Source organism: Galeopterus variegatus, unplaced genomic scaffold (genome assembly GCF_000696425.1).
Source record: "Galeopterus variegatus unplaced genomic scaffold, G_variegatus-3.0.2 Scaffold2332, whole genome shotgun sequence".
NCBI classification, from domain to species: domain Eukaryota; kingdom Metazoa; phylum Chordata; class Mammalia; order Dermoptera; family Cynocephalidae; genus Galeopterus; species Galeopterus variegatus.
In genome coordinates this window covers 227,500-242,803 of record NW_007728443.1, presented here as the reverse complement: position 1 = coordinate 242,803, position 15,304 = coordinate 227,500, and the positions used below count along the sequence as shown (strand labels likewise).

The 15,304-nt window shown below is 47.1% G+C and overlaps 1 protein-coding gene across 1 annotated transcript in view; it reads right to left on the bottom strand.

Annotated features, from left to right (window-relative positions):
* Window positions 1-1,610: 1,610 nt before the first annotated feature.
* TGFBRAP1 (transforming growth factor, beta receptor associated protein 1) overlaps window positions 1,611-15,304 on the bottom strand; it is a 48,362-nt gene continuing 34,668 nt past the window's right edge. The window contains exons 6-11 of the mRNA XM_008581343.1: window positions 14,519-14,576; window positions 12,280-12,423; window positions 10,258-10,404; window positions 9,602-9,761; window positions 5,805-6,238; window positions 1,611-4,210 (exon numbers count right to left, since the gene is read on the bottom strand). Coding sequence (XP_008579565.1) covers window positions 4,034-4,210; window positions 5,805-6,238; window positions 9,602-9,761; window positions 10,258-10,404; window positions 12,280-12,423; window positions 14,519-14,576 — 1,120 coding nt within the window. The 3' untranslated portion in view covers window positions 1,611-4,033. The remainder of the gene's footprint in view (window positions 4,211-5,804; window positions 6,239-9,601; window positions 9,762-10,257; window positions 10,405-12,279; window positions 12,424-14,518; window positions 14,577-15,304) is intronic.

Here is a 15,304-nt window from a genome sequence, read left to right as displayed (position 1 = left end):
ATGTCACACGCACCAGCCTACAGGGCAGCCTAGGGGATGACTCACCCAGGGCCACAGTCGAGTGTGTCAGAGCCCAACAAGACCCAGGTTTCCGCACACCTAAGACTTTACTTCTTAAGTCACACCTGGCCTGACTCACGTGTGCTGCTTTCTAATCCCTTCCTGCCACGTGATCTCATTGAACTAATTTACAACTCTGGACTGCAGAATGAATTACAGCTATTTGTTTCCCTTTCCCAGTTGCAAACTAAAGAAAAGCAGGCTTCATTAATTCAAGCACTTATCTCCAAACATCGTATTTAACAAGCTTTTAGATGGTGCCCCAGCCATTGGGGTTTTTTGAGAAGGTGAAAGGGCCTCTAGTCCATATGGTCTAGATACTTGTACATTTTCATTTCGAATGCTAAGGTTGACAGATCTGCTAAGAGCAAATGAGGTGTTAGTTAATATCTAATTAATCCCAACGCAAGTCACAGCCCATTTAACTGAGTCAGACGCCAGTCTTCGCCTCCACGAACAGACACATTTAGGACATAGATTTCACTTTCTCTTTCAGACACTTGGCCTTCTCTCCTGCCTTTGTAAGATCCTCACAATTTAGTCAGTGTGAATCCACAACCTCTTCCTTTCCAGGCAGGTTTACACGTCTACAGGCCCCCGCTGTCCCCCTGCCTTCTTATTCTCTAGTGTAGTATAGACCTTAGGACATCAGTGATGTAAAATGAAAAGAGTAGAGGTGCTGCATCATGATTCCTAAAAGCAGCAACACTACAGTTTGAATACAGTCAACCCTGGTTGCTCTCTGGTTTTCTCATTTTTGGCTGGTAAAGCACCAGGCAGGGGAATCTGCAGGTGGGAACTATAGCTCTGGCATGGTGCCCACTCAAACTCCAAGAAAATCACCTGAACCAACTGTGCCTGTTTCTTCAATGTGAAATATAGATGAATCATGACACCTCGCCTCTACCCACACATATTTGGGATTTACCCAGCCCAACTGGCATGCAGAATAGGGTTAGAATAGCCAGGGGATATCATCTGTGTTAACATACCCTTTCCTCAGGGTTAGAACAGAACCTGGAATGAAAGAACAGGAGAAGGTGCTGTGAAATTCAACAGGACTGCTCAAAGACCTGCTATCAACAACGTTCTAGGGGATGAAGTAAAATTTAAAAGATGAGATTTTTTTAAAAAGCCATAGTCCTGGCCAGCCATCCAGAGGGGAAAAAAAGTTATAGTCCTTGAATATGTTCAGGATCAGAAATCCAAGGGCACAGGCTTACGTAAGAGCATTTGGCTAAGAGGCGGAGGATGTAAGAAGTAATTGGAAATCTCCTTGGTTAAATTCCTCAGTGCATGATTAATCAGAAGGCAACGAATGTCAAGGAGCACCCTAAGAACATGCAAGGGGTAAATCAGAAGTGACTAGATTAAAATTGGGTAGATAGTAACAGAGTTGGAGGTGTGGCCGATGCAAGCCCTCTGCAAGAGCCAGGAAGAGTGCGGAGGTGCTGTGACTGAGTTCCAGAACTCTTCACACTAGGTACGGTGTGAGTGGAAAACATCACGTCTAGACAATTTTTATTTTTAAAAAAATTACAGGAAGAACAAAGAATTAAAAGAATTTTAATAAAATCACAAGTTTACATTTGTACATCTTGTGTATTTGAGACCCAATTGGGGCAATGGATAAAGCTGCAAGGACAAAGGTCTCCATGGGATAGCAGGCAAAAGCTGGGACCACCTCACTATGTGGCACTCCCCCCACAGTGGCCCTGCAGCCACCTCCCGTGCTCCTGCCATGAGCCAGCACTTGTTACCACATTCGCCATCAGGGCTCTTCAGACCATGCAACACTCCCACATTAATACTTGATAGGCAACAACAGATAAACAGTTCATAAAATTAAATAGTATTGCCCATAGAATATTAATGTAAACTGAGTTCAATTCATGCTGTTTTAACTAGAATTAGGTTACACTGAACTTAATGAGAGGAAAAGGTCGAAGTGATGGTTCTAACTGCTCTATTGAACAGCATAGTCACAAAACAGCAGGCCTGTTAGAAAGAACCATAGATTTCTCTTAAAAATATGACTCGAGAAAAAGGCCTTGCAGGAGAGAGAAAAAGGATAGAGAAAGGTACAGTTTGTAACATACCAGACAATTCTGCACAGTATCACAGAATTCTGCTTGTGTTAAAAGATTCAGGAGAGATGGAAAACTGTTCAATTCTAATTCCCATTATTCTAAAGGGTGATAAACATTTCAAAATATTGATCGATGTTCAGAGAACAAAGACTAGTGTCCCCAAGTCAGGAAAGAGCAAGGCCTTTTCAAGATTTTACCCATTTTGTGTACACGGAAACAATGCTTTCAAAGTGCAATGCTGCATACACTGATAACTTGTTCTTTGAGGAACATAAACTCAAACTCACCAGTTGTGATAACAATATATGCAACAACATGACCATTCTGTAACAGTCCACCACGGGGAAACCCACGACTGGACTCAATGACTCAATTTCATACCAAGTTACACAACATACGTTGAGCTGCAAGAATCTGTTCATCGTTTATTCAGCAGAGGACTGGAAACATGGTTAGGGAAAAATGGCGCCCATTACCCCAATCAGCACACGGATGTTTCTGCTTCTTGGCCCACACAGAATCACAAAAGGAAAGAATACACTGACCATTATTAATTATAAGCACAGGAAACATTTTTTAAAGCACGGAGACTGAGCCGTCGTCCCTCCCGTCAGTAAGGCATGGGCAGATGCGAGAGCGCGTCCCTCTCCGGCCGCGCGTGCAGCTGACGCCCGCTCCCGAGCTTGCCGAGGGGCGCGCTGCCTTTACTGTGACTTCCGAACAGAATCGGTAATCACATCGAAGCCATTCAAGAGGGCAGTGCAGTAACGAGGGCTGCAGCTGTCGGCGACACTAGAGTCCATCGTGCACGCCGGATGTTTCTGCGGCCCGGGACAGCTCCGGGCAGGCGAGCGCCGTGTGCGGGAGCAGCTGCCACCCGCCCTGCCCGGGGCGCCTCCATCCAGCCGGCCTCTCGTGGAAGGGACGCTCAGCCTGTGCTCATCACGCTTCCCTTTGATTCCCGAGTATTCAGTAGGAGGTACATTTGAACAAGAAAAACATCCCTCACAAATATGACAGGCGAATTTCTAAACAAGAGAAAAACTAGAAAAGGGACACAAACTCACATGAAAATGTTCAGTTGAACATGTTAATCACATCAGCGGACGACGCGACAGCCCAGCAGCGCATGCCTGGCCTCGCCCGCCAAGGTGGCCTTTCCGCCGTCCTCTTCACGGCTAGGAAGCTCTCTTGGAGCTTCATGGGCTTCTGAACAGATCATCATTTGCTAGGCAGCCAGGAGCACATGATTTACCCAAAACTGAGTGCTCGGGAACACGAGGCAGAATGCTTCGGGTGCTGACAGCTGGGTGGGAAGTGAGGAGGAACAAAAACACTCCCCTCTAAGGTCGACCATTTATTTCTAAGGGCAAGGGCAGAGCCCGCGAGGTAGTCCTGGAACTGCCAGTGGCTGAGCTGCAGGGACGGACAACGCCGCCCCCCGGACAGGCGCACGTGCCCACCACAGCGCTCTGCACCTGGCCAGTGCCCCAGCCAGAGGGCTTCGTCACCAGCCACACTGAAGCGACATGTTTCCAGTGCAAATGTGTGTCTAAAGACGGGGTGCGGGGTGGTGGGGATCCCCCACCTGGGTCTGGATTGCACAGGGAAGACGCACTTTTTCTTTCAAAGTAGACCTTTGACTTGGGTTACTATGTACCTAGAAAGGTGAACTCTTGCGTGTCTCCATTTTCAGGGATTTTTTGTGTACATTCATACAAAGCAGTCAGTGGTGAGGAGTCCTTGTTTGACAAGGACTGCAGTCTCCCGGCACCCAGGTGTCTTCCCTTTGTCCTGGCTGACACAAGGTGCGGTGGCTGTCTGCTGTGTGTGGCAGGCTTGGTAAAGAACTCGGAGTTCCCCTTGCACCCTGAGGCCACGTTTCAAGTCCGAGTGCCGGGGCTGGGTGAGCTGGGGTTCGTGTGTCTGCTGGCTGCGCAGCGGGTGTGCACAAGGCCACCATTTGGATAGCTGACAAACACGGGCTCACAAAAGGGATTTTGGCACATCTGGCAAAGCTTTTTGTCTGAGAGCCGAATTGAGCTTCCTTTCAACTTCATCTGCAAAAAGAAATCAAAACCAAGAATTCTGTCACTTATAGTTACCCCTGAAGTAGCTACCTTCCAGTTTTTCAGAGTTGACAGGCATTACTTGTAGATGATTATCACTGATGAGAACTGCTTTCTTATCAACTTCTTAACAGAATGTTAGAGGTGAAAAAGAAATAAAAACATCCTTAGTAACTGGAGAGGTAGAAAAGCTACAAAACTGCCTCTTTTTTTTTTTTTACAGAAATCACTGCTGCTTGTCTGGCCAAAGCATTTCTATCCAAGAGCCTCTCTCAAATGCACTCTAAGTTCTGATCATTTTAGGCAAGGCCTTTTACAAAGTCATGAATGTTAGAGCTGAATGGGATCATATAAATCATCTAATTCCCTGACCCTCTCATTTGCAAATGAGAAAAGCAAAACAAATTAGGGACTTAGCCAAAGCCATGTGGATAATTAGTGGCGCATTCCTGAGTGGTCCCGGGAAACACAGCTTCATCTGTTTAGAGGCCCTTGTCTGACAAGCAAGACTCGTGTGTGGTTTAAGTTTTCTGCACAATTCACTGTGTCAGCCCAGCACGGTGGCCACAGGCAGGACCAAGCAGCACCGTGGTGAACTCGTACTGTACTCAGCTGCCTCTATCCCTCCATAGACTTCTACTCAGTGCCCTTGGCACACAGGCTCAGCCCTAGGGGTACCGAGATAAATACAGCGAGTTCCTTGCCCTTGAAGAACCCAAAGTTCTAACAGTGAAGGAAGACAATCACGAAATATGCACAAAGAACATGGGTGGGCAAAAGAGAAGGTGATTCATCTGTTCGGGGGTGTGAGATGGCTTCACCAAGGAGAAATACTTAACCTGGGTTGTGACTGGGCATTCACTAGTCACAGAGAAAAAGACAAGAATATTTCAGGCAGTGGGAAAAGCACGTACAACGGCAAGGAGGTGTGAAACAGCGCGTCACATCTGCACAGCTAACCGGGACAAGTGCTGCAAAGCAGAGAGCTATGGAGAGTACAGGCCTGAGGCAGGAAGCTGCATCTTCCAGGCCATGGAGTCAACAGAGCTTCTAAACAAGATTCCCGCCCTGGAAAGACCACTCTGCCAGCCACATGGAGTAAGACCCCACAAGAAAGAAGTCTCCAGAGGGGAAACACAGCTTAGGGACCAAGAATGGAGGTCTGGAAGCACCTCTAGGGTCTTCCATTTACTGACCATGTGACTGCTCTGTGCCTGTCTCCTCTTCTGTGAAATGGAGACAATAACAGTGGATACCACGTGATACTGTTGTGATGATGAAATGGCATTATGGGATAAAGTGCTAGGTGGTGCCCAGCACGTAGCCCATGCTAGTACATGCTCGCTATTCTGACACTACTCTGCTTCCCTCGGCCTTTACACCCGCTCTCTTGATCATCAGTATCTACAAGGAGCAAAAACCACACCAATGTTGTACCTTCCAGCCCAGCCTCTGCCTCTGCTGCTCACACAGATGTTTGATGTATTAAAGTCAAAAAGGGAAAAGAAAAAACAGACAACTATTCTCCACAGTTAAAATCTGCCTTCCGTAAAACATCGACTGGCCAGAAGGGCCAGGCACTCACCTTCTCGTACATATAGATTAAGTTTTCCGATCTGGCCAGGCCTAAGGCCACCTGCGCGGTCCTCCTGGTGTGGATGCTGTCCCTCACGGCTCCCATCAGGAATGGGCATAGAAGCTGCACTGACCAAGAGCCAGGCAGCAGCTGCAGCACCTGGGCTGCGTCGAACTCCACAGCATGGTGGTTGAGCAGGTCCACAGCGGCCAGGGCCAGCTCGGGCGCAGAGGGCCCGGCGTGCAGGTAGATGGCCAGCAGCGTGTGGAAGAGGCGCTGGCGACAGGGCGGCTCGCAGCCCTCAGAGCGCCACAGGCAGTAGTCCTCGGCTGCCGCATGGTCCCCCAGCTCATGCACCAGGATGCGCAGGGCTTTCTCATGCTCGCCCAGCTTGCCATGGAGGATGGCAGTCTCCATGGGCAGGCTGGCACCCTGGATCCGATCTAGTACACAGAAGCGGAGATTCAGAAGGGGCCCCACCCAACACAACTTGCCTTCCTGCCACTTTGAGCTACAGAAGGGGCAAAGTCAATCTGGCCACCCGGACGTTGCCAAATACTGTCACCCAGATGATTGAGAGAAGGGTTTCTTGTATTTTCACCCTGCAATCTGGGCATTGGTAAAACAGAGGACAGACTCTACTTACAATGGTTGGAGAATGAATAAAACAAATGATCCATGATCTCAGATAGCCCTGGAGAATCACTGAGAACCATCGTCCCACATCTCCTATCAACTCATCGTCATTCCCATCTTCCCAGCAGAAGGCACCATGTCACCTTAAGTCCAGACAAACACCACCTCCCCCGAAAGGTTTGCTGAACCCCTTCATTCCAATTTAAAATATATTCCAGTGAAAAGAATATTGGCTTATGTTATTAAAAATCCATATCTACATTATTCAACAAAAGGTTGAAAACAAAAGGTTTCCTTTTGCTTCTCCTGCACTTAAGCTTCCAGGTCATAGGGAAAATGACATAACCCAAAGTATGCAGCTGTGTTGACCAAGGCCCTGCCTTAGTGGCTATGTCTCATTGGCAAAGTCACTTTACTTCGCCAAGATAACAAAACACCTCCTTCTACTGCGACAGGGTCTTCCGAGGACAACTCTTAGTTCAGGGCCAAGGATAATATCCAAATTATAGGCATTTGGCATCTGAAGCTTGGCCACACAGTGGCTGCTCCTCAGGCCAGATGCCTGTGCTGACACCACTAAGTCTTGTAGCAAAGAGCTGGCTCTGCAATGTATGTCATCTATAGCATCATACAAGCCACAATATGCACCCCATCATCCTCATGGTGAAATATCAACACAAAATTACTAAGTGGCTACCATATTCAAGGCACAGGGAGAGGGGCAAGGGCAGTCAAGAGAAGATCACTGTGGTGATTCACACTTCCATATCCATCATCTCACAGCCACCCCGAGTGGAGAGCTGGACAGGAATCATTACTACAACTTCCCTATCTGGCATCTCTCCAAGTCACCTAACCAACAAGGGGCACCAAGTTAGTACCTCCCATAGCACCCTGGGGAACACCTCCATTTCCTGCAAGCTCCAGTCTTTTTTTTTTTTTTTTTCCTTTTTGTCTTTTTTTCGTGACCGGTAACGGGATCGCAACCCTCGGTGCCGCGCCCGCACCGCGCTCAGCCATTGAACAGACGGGTCTCTATATGGGATCCGAACCCTCGGCGGGAGCACCGCCGTGCTCCCAAGCGCCACACTCTACCGAGTGCACCACCGGCTGGCCCTATGCCGCGCCCGCACCGCGCTCAGCCATTGAACAGACGGGTCTCTATATGGGATCCGAACCCTTGGCGGGAGCACCGCCGTGCTCCCAAGCGCCACACTCTACCGAGTGCACCACCGGCCGGCCCTGCAAGCTCCAGTCTTAACTGCAAGCCCAGACTTAACCTTTATGACTGCTCAAACAGAACCTCCTTTGGGGGGGCTCTCCCTGACCCCCCCATCCCAAGGCATAGCTCATGGTCCCCTCAGCCCACCTAGAACTTGACCAGCCCTATCTGCATTCTGATTAAGATAAGACCTCTGAGGACCAGAACCAGGTCTCTCCCATCCTTATGTCCTCAGTGCACAGTGACACACTATGTGCTCAGAAAAGCTGGCTGAATGAAAACACTGATCAACAAACTTGTGACTAGCATAAGATTTGTAAAGCAAAAAACATAAGTCAGGAGTGACAGTGAAAAGATTTAACCACCAGCACGGCGTGGGCACTGACCAATGAGGATGGACAGTGGCTGTGAGCCATCATGTGGCTGCACAGAGTGGCGCAGCTGAAGGCCACCTGGCAAAGTGCAAGCTAGCATGAGGATTTGCCGTCCACATGAACTAGCAGCCACAAGAGTGTTCTAGCTCTACTGCTCATGAGCTGCATGACCTGGGGCAAGACAGGTAACCTCTCTAAGCTTCATTTTACTCTCCTGTAAAAATGGGAAGCATCACAGGACTGACTTCATAAGGTTGTTGTGGAAATTAAGTATCATAATGCATGCTCAGCATTTTGACCTATACCTGGCATATTATTCATGGATTTTGCATTTGAAAATTCATCTACTTGCCAAAATTTATTTGTAATCCCAAAATCAATACTTGCAGCAATTTCAAGATCTTTCTCAGCCAAGCAGAGAGTCGTGAAGAATTTTAGCCGCCCAATCCACACAGCTGAGGTCAAACAAGGCAACACTCCACCTTGTTTCAGCTCTTATACTACACACAAATATCCTTTTCACGATCTATTTAGTGCTAGGTTTTCTGCATTTTTGTGCTTTTTGTTGGTGATCTCATTGTTTAAAATGGCCCCCAAGCATTGTGCTGAAGTGCTGCCTAATGTCTCTAAGCACAAGAAAGCTGTGATGTGTCCTATGGAGAAAATACGTGTTTCAGATATGCTTCATTTGGGCATGAGTCATGGTGCTGCTGGCCGTGAGGTCAATGTTAATAAATTAACAATAAATATTAAGTAAGGCATCTTTAAACAAAAACACTCACAAAACAAGCTTATGTACTGAACAACTGATGAAATGTCATGTCCAGAGGTTTGCAGGAAGCTAACCTTGTATTTCCCCCAAGGATAGTGGTCCAGTGTTCACTAATTCAGTGTTTGTGGAGACTCTATAGAACACAACCACTGTGTATGAGAGCCAAATGTAGTTAGTGGTCAAAAAACAGCTTTAAATGCTGTTAAAGAAAATCATGTTACTAATCGCAGTAAGTACAAATCCAGGAATTCTACAATGTCAAATACAGAAAGAAACTAGTTAATTCTACCAGGTGCAAGAACCATGCTACTCTGCGGCACCTGACACAATACAGAAACTGGTCTCTGCACCCCTGAGGGACTGAAAACCTGAACCCTCCAACACACGTCCACTGCCTTCCTCTGGCTTAGGGCTTGAGCAGTCCAAGACTGGGCTGCTGGGGCCATGACCCCTGGGGCAAAGCATTCATCAGATACTGGAGTCACCAGAAGGAACTGAGTCAGTGCTTTGAAGCCGAATCAAGAAGTTTGAATGAAGGGCATAGACACGCAGACGTCCAAAATCTCTGGGTAGCTTTAATGTCATCACTTAAAGGACACTGTCTATCTCCAGCAGGTAGAAGCACAGGAAGCCTCACCATCCCCTCCCCCCGCCACCCTGGAAGGCTGACTCCATGTCAAAAAGAGGTGCAAGGAACTACCACAGAATCAAAACCAGAAGCTGGGCCAAAGCCTTCCTCTCTGCCTCCCCCAACCCCTTGATAGAAGTTTCTACACAGAGAGGGACTGGAGAGCATCCTCACCTATCAGAAAGTGGACTCGGTACAAATCGGACTTCTGGAGGAGCCGCCGTAGCTTGGCCTGCGTCTCGGTGGCTGGAGCTCGCGTGCCGCCGGTGGGGTCCCTCTGCTGCAGCACCTCCTCCAGGTAGAGGACAGCGAGGTGAGTGTGGTACTCCTCCTTCTGCAGGAGACGGCATCCAAAGCAGAGACAGCAATTCCGTGGGGAGGCCCGAGAGCTCACTGTCAGCCCAGCTCCCAGAACGGGCCCTGTGCTGGGGTGAGTGGGGCAGACTCCCCAGGACAGTTAAAACACAACACTGGCCAGGTGGAAAGCTCCCAAAACCACAGTGCAGGGAAAACAAGTTTAAGAATCTGTGGAGGGTCACTTCCCATGCTGAGAAGTAAGGGCCACGGGACTTAGTCTACAAAATGGTGTAGCTTCTCTCATCTCCTTTCAGGATAATAACAAAGAAGGAAAAGAGAAGAGAAATATGAGCTGAGTAAACATGAGCGGGAGGGTAAACAAAGCCACTGACTCTCGGGGCCTCTTTCGCCAAGCCCCAGTTCCCCGCAGCATAGCCCGAGCACCCGGGGAACATCAAGTCAGATTCCCTCTCGCAAGTCACTCCTGTGACCGGGCAGCCCATACACCTTAGTCTAAGTTCTGAAGTGCTCACCTGCAGTCTCCTGTCTATAACTAGATGTTCCAGATATTTAACAAGGGCTTTAGGGTATTTTTTAAGGCAATTGATAATATCATCTGGATTAAAACTATTCTTCCGCTGTTCGTCCAAAGGTCTCTTGGTGAAAACTTGAACTCCAACCTGAAAGAAGGGTAGCAATTTAGTTGTTATGCTTCTCAAAGTCACCCTTTCTTCATCTTTATTTTGATCACTACACATTCATGCTTCAGGTGAAATCATCCTTGAACATATGATGATAAAATACATTAAATGTCTACAGCTTTCTGTATGTCAATCACATCTCAATAAAGTGGTTAAAAAATACAGTGCTAGAGAAAAACGGTCCAGAATAGAGCACCGACAAAGACCAAAGAGCATAAGACAAAGCTAGGAAAGGCGGCCAGACTGTGAGCCCTCCTCAGACACCCATCTAGCGGGAAGATCTTTTAAAAGGGTTGGAAACTAAAGAACGAAGCACTTACTGGTGACAGGTTTTGACAACTCAGGGACTAAAAACTTTGTAAGATTAAGATCATACAAAAACAGGGACAGTCGCTTGCCAAATAGTAAGTGAAAGAATATCAAAAGTGCTGGAAATTCAGTACAGTAAACGCAGTTCTCTGAACAGGCTTATCTACTCTGTGGACTATTTATGATAGCTTTGAAATGGTTACTTATGATAGATGGCTGATCTCTGATCCCTGAGCACGTTTCTAGGCTGCCTGCCTGGGCCTGCCACGGGTGCTGCTTGGACTCTGTCTTTGAAGGAAGTCCTAATGAGACAAGCAGGGAAGCCAATTCGTGCTGCACCTCCCCTGAGCACTTACGTGTGCGTTTTCTATCACATGCACACACACACACACACACCTCAGAAAGTCAAAATATGGGAAACATTTATACAGCACAGCTGTTACGAGTATGAATTCTGGGTTCTGTAAGGCTGGATTTACATCTCGGCTCCACCAGCTGTATAACCTTGGGAAAGTTTCTTACCCTCTCTGAGCTTCAGTTTCCTCATCTGTAAATAAGGCCCACCTCGTGGGGTTGTGACGTTCAAAAGAGATGACATATGTCAGTCAGGTGACTGACCGTCATCTGGCACACAGAATTCGTGCATATTTTGCTGTTATCATCCATGAGCACTGAGAAAAGTCTAAACCTTTTGATGGCACTGGAGCCATGTTGCAGGAGTGCGTGAGCGTGTAAGAGTATGTTCTGCCGCATGTGCACACAGGCAAAGTAAAGATGGAGTAAAAAATACATGAAGCACGTGGGCTCCGACCTTCCAGGTAAGACAGCACCACACAGGATGTGAGAATTATCCAACTCAGGATTTGGAAATGCAGACACAAGACACAAACTCTCCATTTTATACCGAGGTCCTGTGTCAGACAGCTAGTCTTGTCTACCCAAGGGGAGCCAAGGAAGTGCTGTGGGGCAATACTACGGATTTTGTCCCTGTGTGCCCGACAGCTGACAGCCAGCAGCCGCTTTTCCACTCTCATCATTTCCCAGTCCCCAGGATGGGCGGGTCCTGCACTCCCCTCCCTCCTCAGGCCCACAGCCTCCGTGTCAGGGTGGGGCAGACGGGGCAACAGTCTGGCCGGTGTGGCCAGGGCCTGGGCTTTCTCCCCCCACGGACCAAGTCCTGCAGAGCGGCAACCCCACCCTGCCCCAGAAGACAACAGTGCCAGGTTTCAGGTGGGGGGAGCACACAGGGGCTGAGAGCACGTTTTGAAGAAGACAGCACGAATGCAAGCAGGCTAGACTTCTTGCTCTTCTGTCAGAGTGGCCTGCCTCAGAACGAGGATTTGCACACTTTGTCTCAGAAGCACCAGCATGCAGAGCCTCTCTCAGAGCTGGAACTGAGACGGTTCAAAGGAAGGAATTAAAAGGGGAGCCAAGAAAACAGAAGGAGGGTGAGATGCAGCTTTCTTTCTCCATCTAAAATCAAGGTTTTGGGGGTCTGTTTTTATCAGTCCCTGTAAAAAAAGAATGCATTTATGAAGCACACACCTCCTCGCTTTTCTGCAAGACCCAATCAGCATAGGTCCACACCAGCTCCTGGTCTGAGCAGTAGGTGAGAAAATCAACGACGTATTCGTACAGGTCTGAGCGCGTGGAGTCCTGGATGTCCCCGTTCACAATGTTCACCCACAACTGGAAAGGAATAAAAAAACAAGAGACACGAAAAGTTATGTGTCTTTTAGAATTAGCTTAGAAAGGACATATGTTTACTTACTTGGCCTTTTCATTCTTTAACAAGCAGTAGGAAAAATTGTAAATGTTTAAATCTTTTTAATTTTTTTAAAGAAATAAAGAAATGTAAAAGGACATGGTCTAGGAAACCAAAAAAAACCACCAAGTTCTTTTTCTTTATGTTTTTTACAACACACTGACCAGCTGCCTGTCCCCCAACAAAAAAATGTTTCTTCATGAAATAAAAACGGTCACTGACAACATCTCAACACAGAAGAGAGTCCTCTACAAGCATCAGCTTGACTGTTTCCATCTCCATCACAGGAATTCCAGGCTCTGAAGTCCTTTCGGACTGTGATAGGTGGGTGTTATGCTAGTGCTCCCACTGCACGGGGCTCAGGACAGCCTCTGATGATAAGAGCCTTTTGCTATTTAATCCAGAAACACCCATCCCACGTTAACAGACACTTCCTTTCAGGAGCCCAGAATGCAGCAGCGTCATGGGGGGCAGCGGGGCTGGGCTGCAAGACCTGGTCTTGCATCTCCTGAGTGGAAGGTCTCACCCAGCCGTCCACCTCGTGCGCTCCTGAGCCACAGCGCCAGCAAGAAGCCCCAGATAGGGCAGACGGTGCAAACATTTTTCATGACACTAATTCCTTCAACACTGAATTCAGCTAGCCAGATAACTTAATCATATATACATTGAAATGTGCCATTTTTCATAGAATTCTGTCACATATGGAGATTTACTCCATATTATTCCAAGTCTGCAAATCTCTCTCTATAGCTCTGAGAATATTATTATTACACTAATATCAAGCTGTAATTCTGAGAACACCGTGTTTTAAAAAAGAAAAACTTTACCTTTGACACCCACAATCTCTCTCTATAGCTCTGAGAATATTATTATTACACTAATATCAAGCTGTAATTCTGAGAAGACCGTGTTTTAAAAAAGAAAAACTTTACCTTTGACACCCACATCTACTCTGGGCCATTGGGTACCTGTTGATGGAAACCCATTTTTCACTCTGCTCTGTGATCACGCTACCATGACAGTTTCTCAAAGCAACCAAAGGCTGCTATGTGTGTTCAGCTTTGCTAAAGTCAGGAAGCTGACTTCAGCCTGGTAAATGCAGCTGATGTTCTCAGTCCCTCACAAAATAGAACACAAAAGGCACATCAGAAAGCCACCACACAGTGCAGTATATGTGGATAACAAATAACAGAGGAGGAGAAATTCTCCTGAGAGCGTAAGATGAGGCTCTCTCAGGATCAGGAGTAAGATGTAAGACGCAGACAGGAGACAGCGCTAACAAATCCACGCCGGTTTCCATCCAGGTGCAGCACCCCTGCCAGGGCCACCTGCAGCCCCGGTTCAAATCCCAGCTTCACCACTGAATAGCAGAGGGGTCTTGGGCAAGGGACTGGCCTTCAACAGCTTCAGTTTTGTCACAGGTGACATGGGGATAATCATTTAGCCATCTCACTGACAAAAGTTGCTGTCATTTACAGTGGAAATTATAAATTCCACTGTTTTTTGCTGCCTTAAATTTCTGTTAAGACAATGACGTCATACACCTTGTGCCTCAGTAAGAAATCATATTTTCATCTCTTAAATTCTCAAAACTCAATCTTGAAAATGTTCTTTAAAGAGATGTAAAGACAAAGAAAAGAAAACTCTTGGCCAATATTTCTTAAGGAATTTACTTTCTAAAACAGTACTATGGGAGTGCAGCGGCGCTCCCGCCGAGGGTTCGGATCTCACATACAGACCGGCAGCTCACTGGCTGAGCGAGGCGCGGGAGCAACACCAGGGTTGCGATCCCGTTGTCGGTCCCGGTCCGGTATGGGCGCGACACTGAGGGTTGCGATCCGTTGCCGGACACGAAAAAAAGACAAAAAGGAAAAAAAAAAAAACAGTACTATTTTTGTTCTGTAAAAAAGGTGGTAAATCAAGTAAAAGTAGTCTCTATAAATTTGTGATTTTTTAAAAAGTAACACTAAGTTAAATGGTACTGATTTTAAAATGATACTAAAATGCTTCTGAACTCACCTGAACTGCGGCAGCATCTTGGTTATTATAACGATAGAGCAGTCCAAGTGCAAAATACCTGCAAGAGAACAACGTGGTAAATACAACCTCTCCCCACCACCTACTGCAGGTGGCACCCACGCAGCAACACCCCGGGCCCTGGTCCACCCATATTCTATTCAACTCAGAGTCCAACAACAAATTTCAAATAACCAAATGATTCTCATTTCTGTTTATTCACTTATGGTACTAAAAATGTATCTTCTATCAATTTCCAAAAATGATCCTATTCCAATCTAAGATGAACTTAAAAAGAAAACTATAATTATACTATGGAAAAATCATATTTGCAATTGTTTTACAATGTGCTTCAAATATTAATGTAATTTCACGTCTCCAGTTAACCATTTTTAACCCATCACAAAGTGTTAAAAGAACACGCAGAAGGTATACTGTCTGAGCAATCATTGAAAGAAGGTGAAGGAGTGTGAACATGAGTCACAGCAGCGGACGCCCAGGCACCCAGGCATCACGCACAGCGGAATGTCATAGACAGGCAGGAGAAGGGTGCCCAGAGTTCAAGCACGTGAGTTCCCATTCAGGCTTCATTACTTATAAACTGCATGACCTTGAGCAAGTAGATTAATATCCCCAGCCCCCATTCTCTCACTTAGAAGTGGAAAGGATTAGCAATGATGTCAGTCGCCTAGGCAGCCTGCCCTTCGCACCTCCCAAGGTCATGCAGGCGTGCCATGTTCCTGGCCCTCCTCCTCCCCAGCAGGTAGGTGGAGCAAGCTGATCAGATTC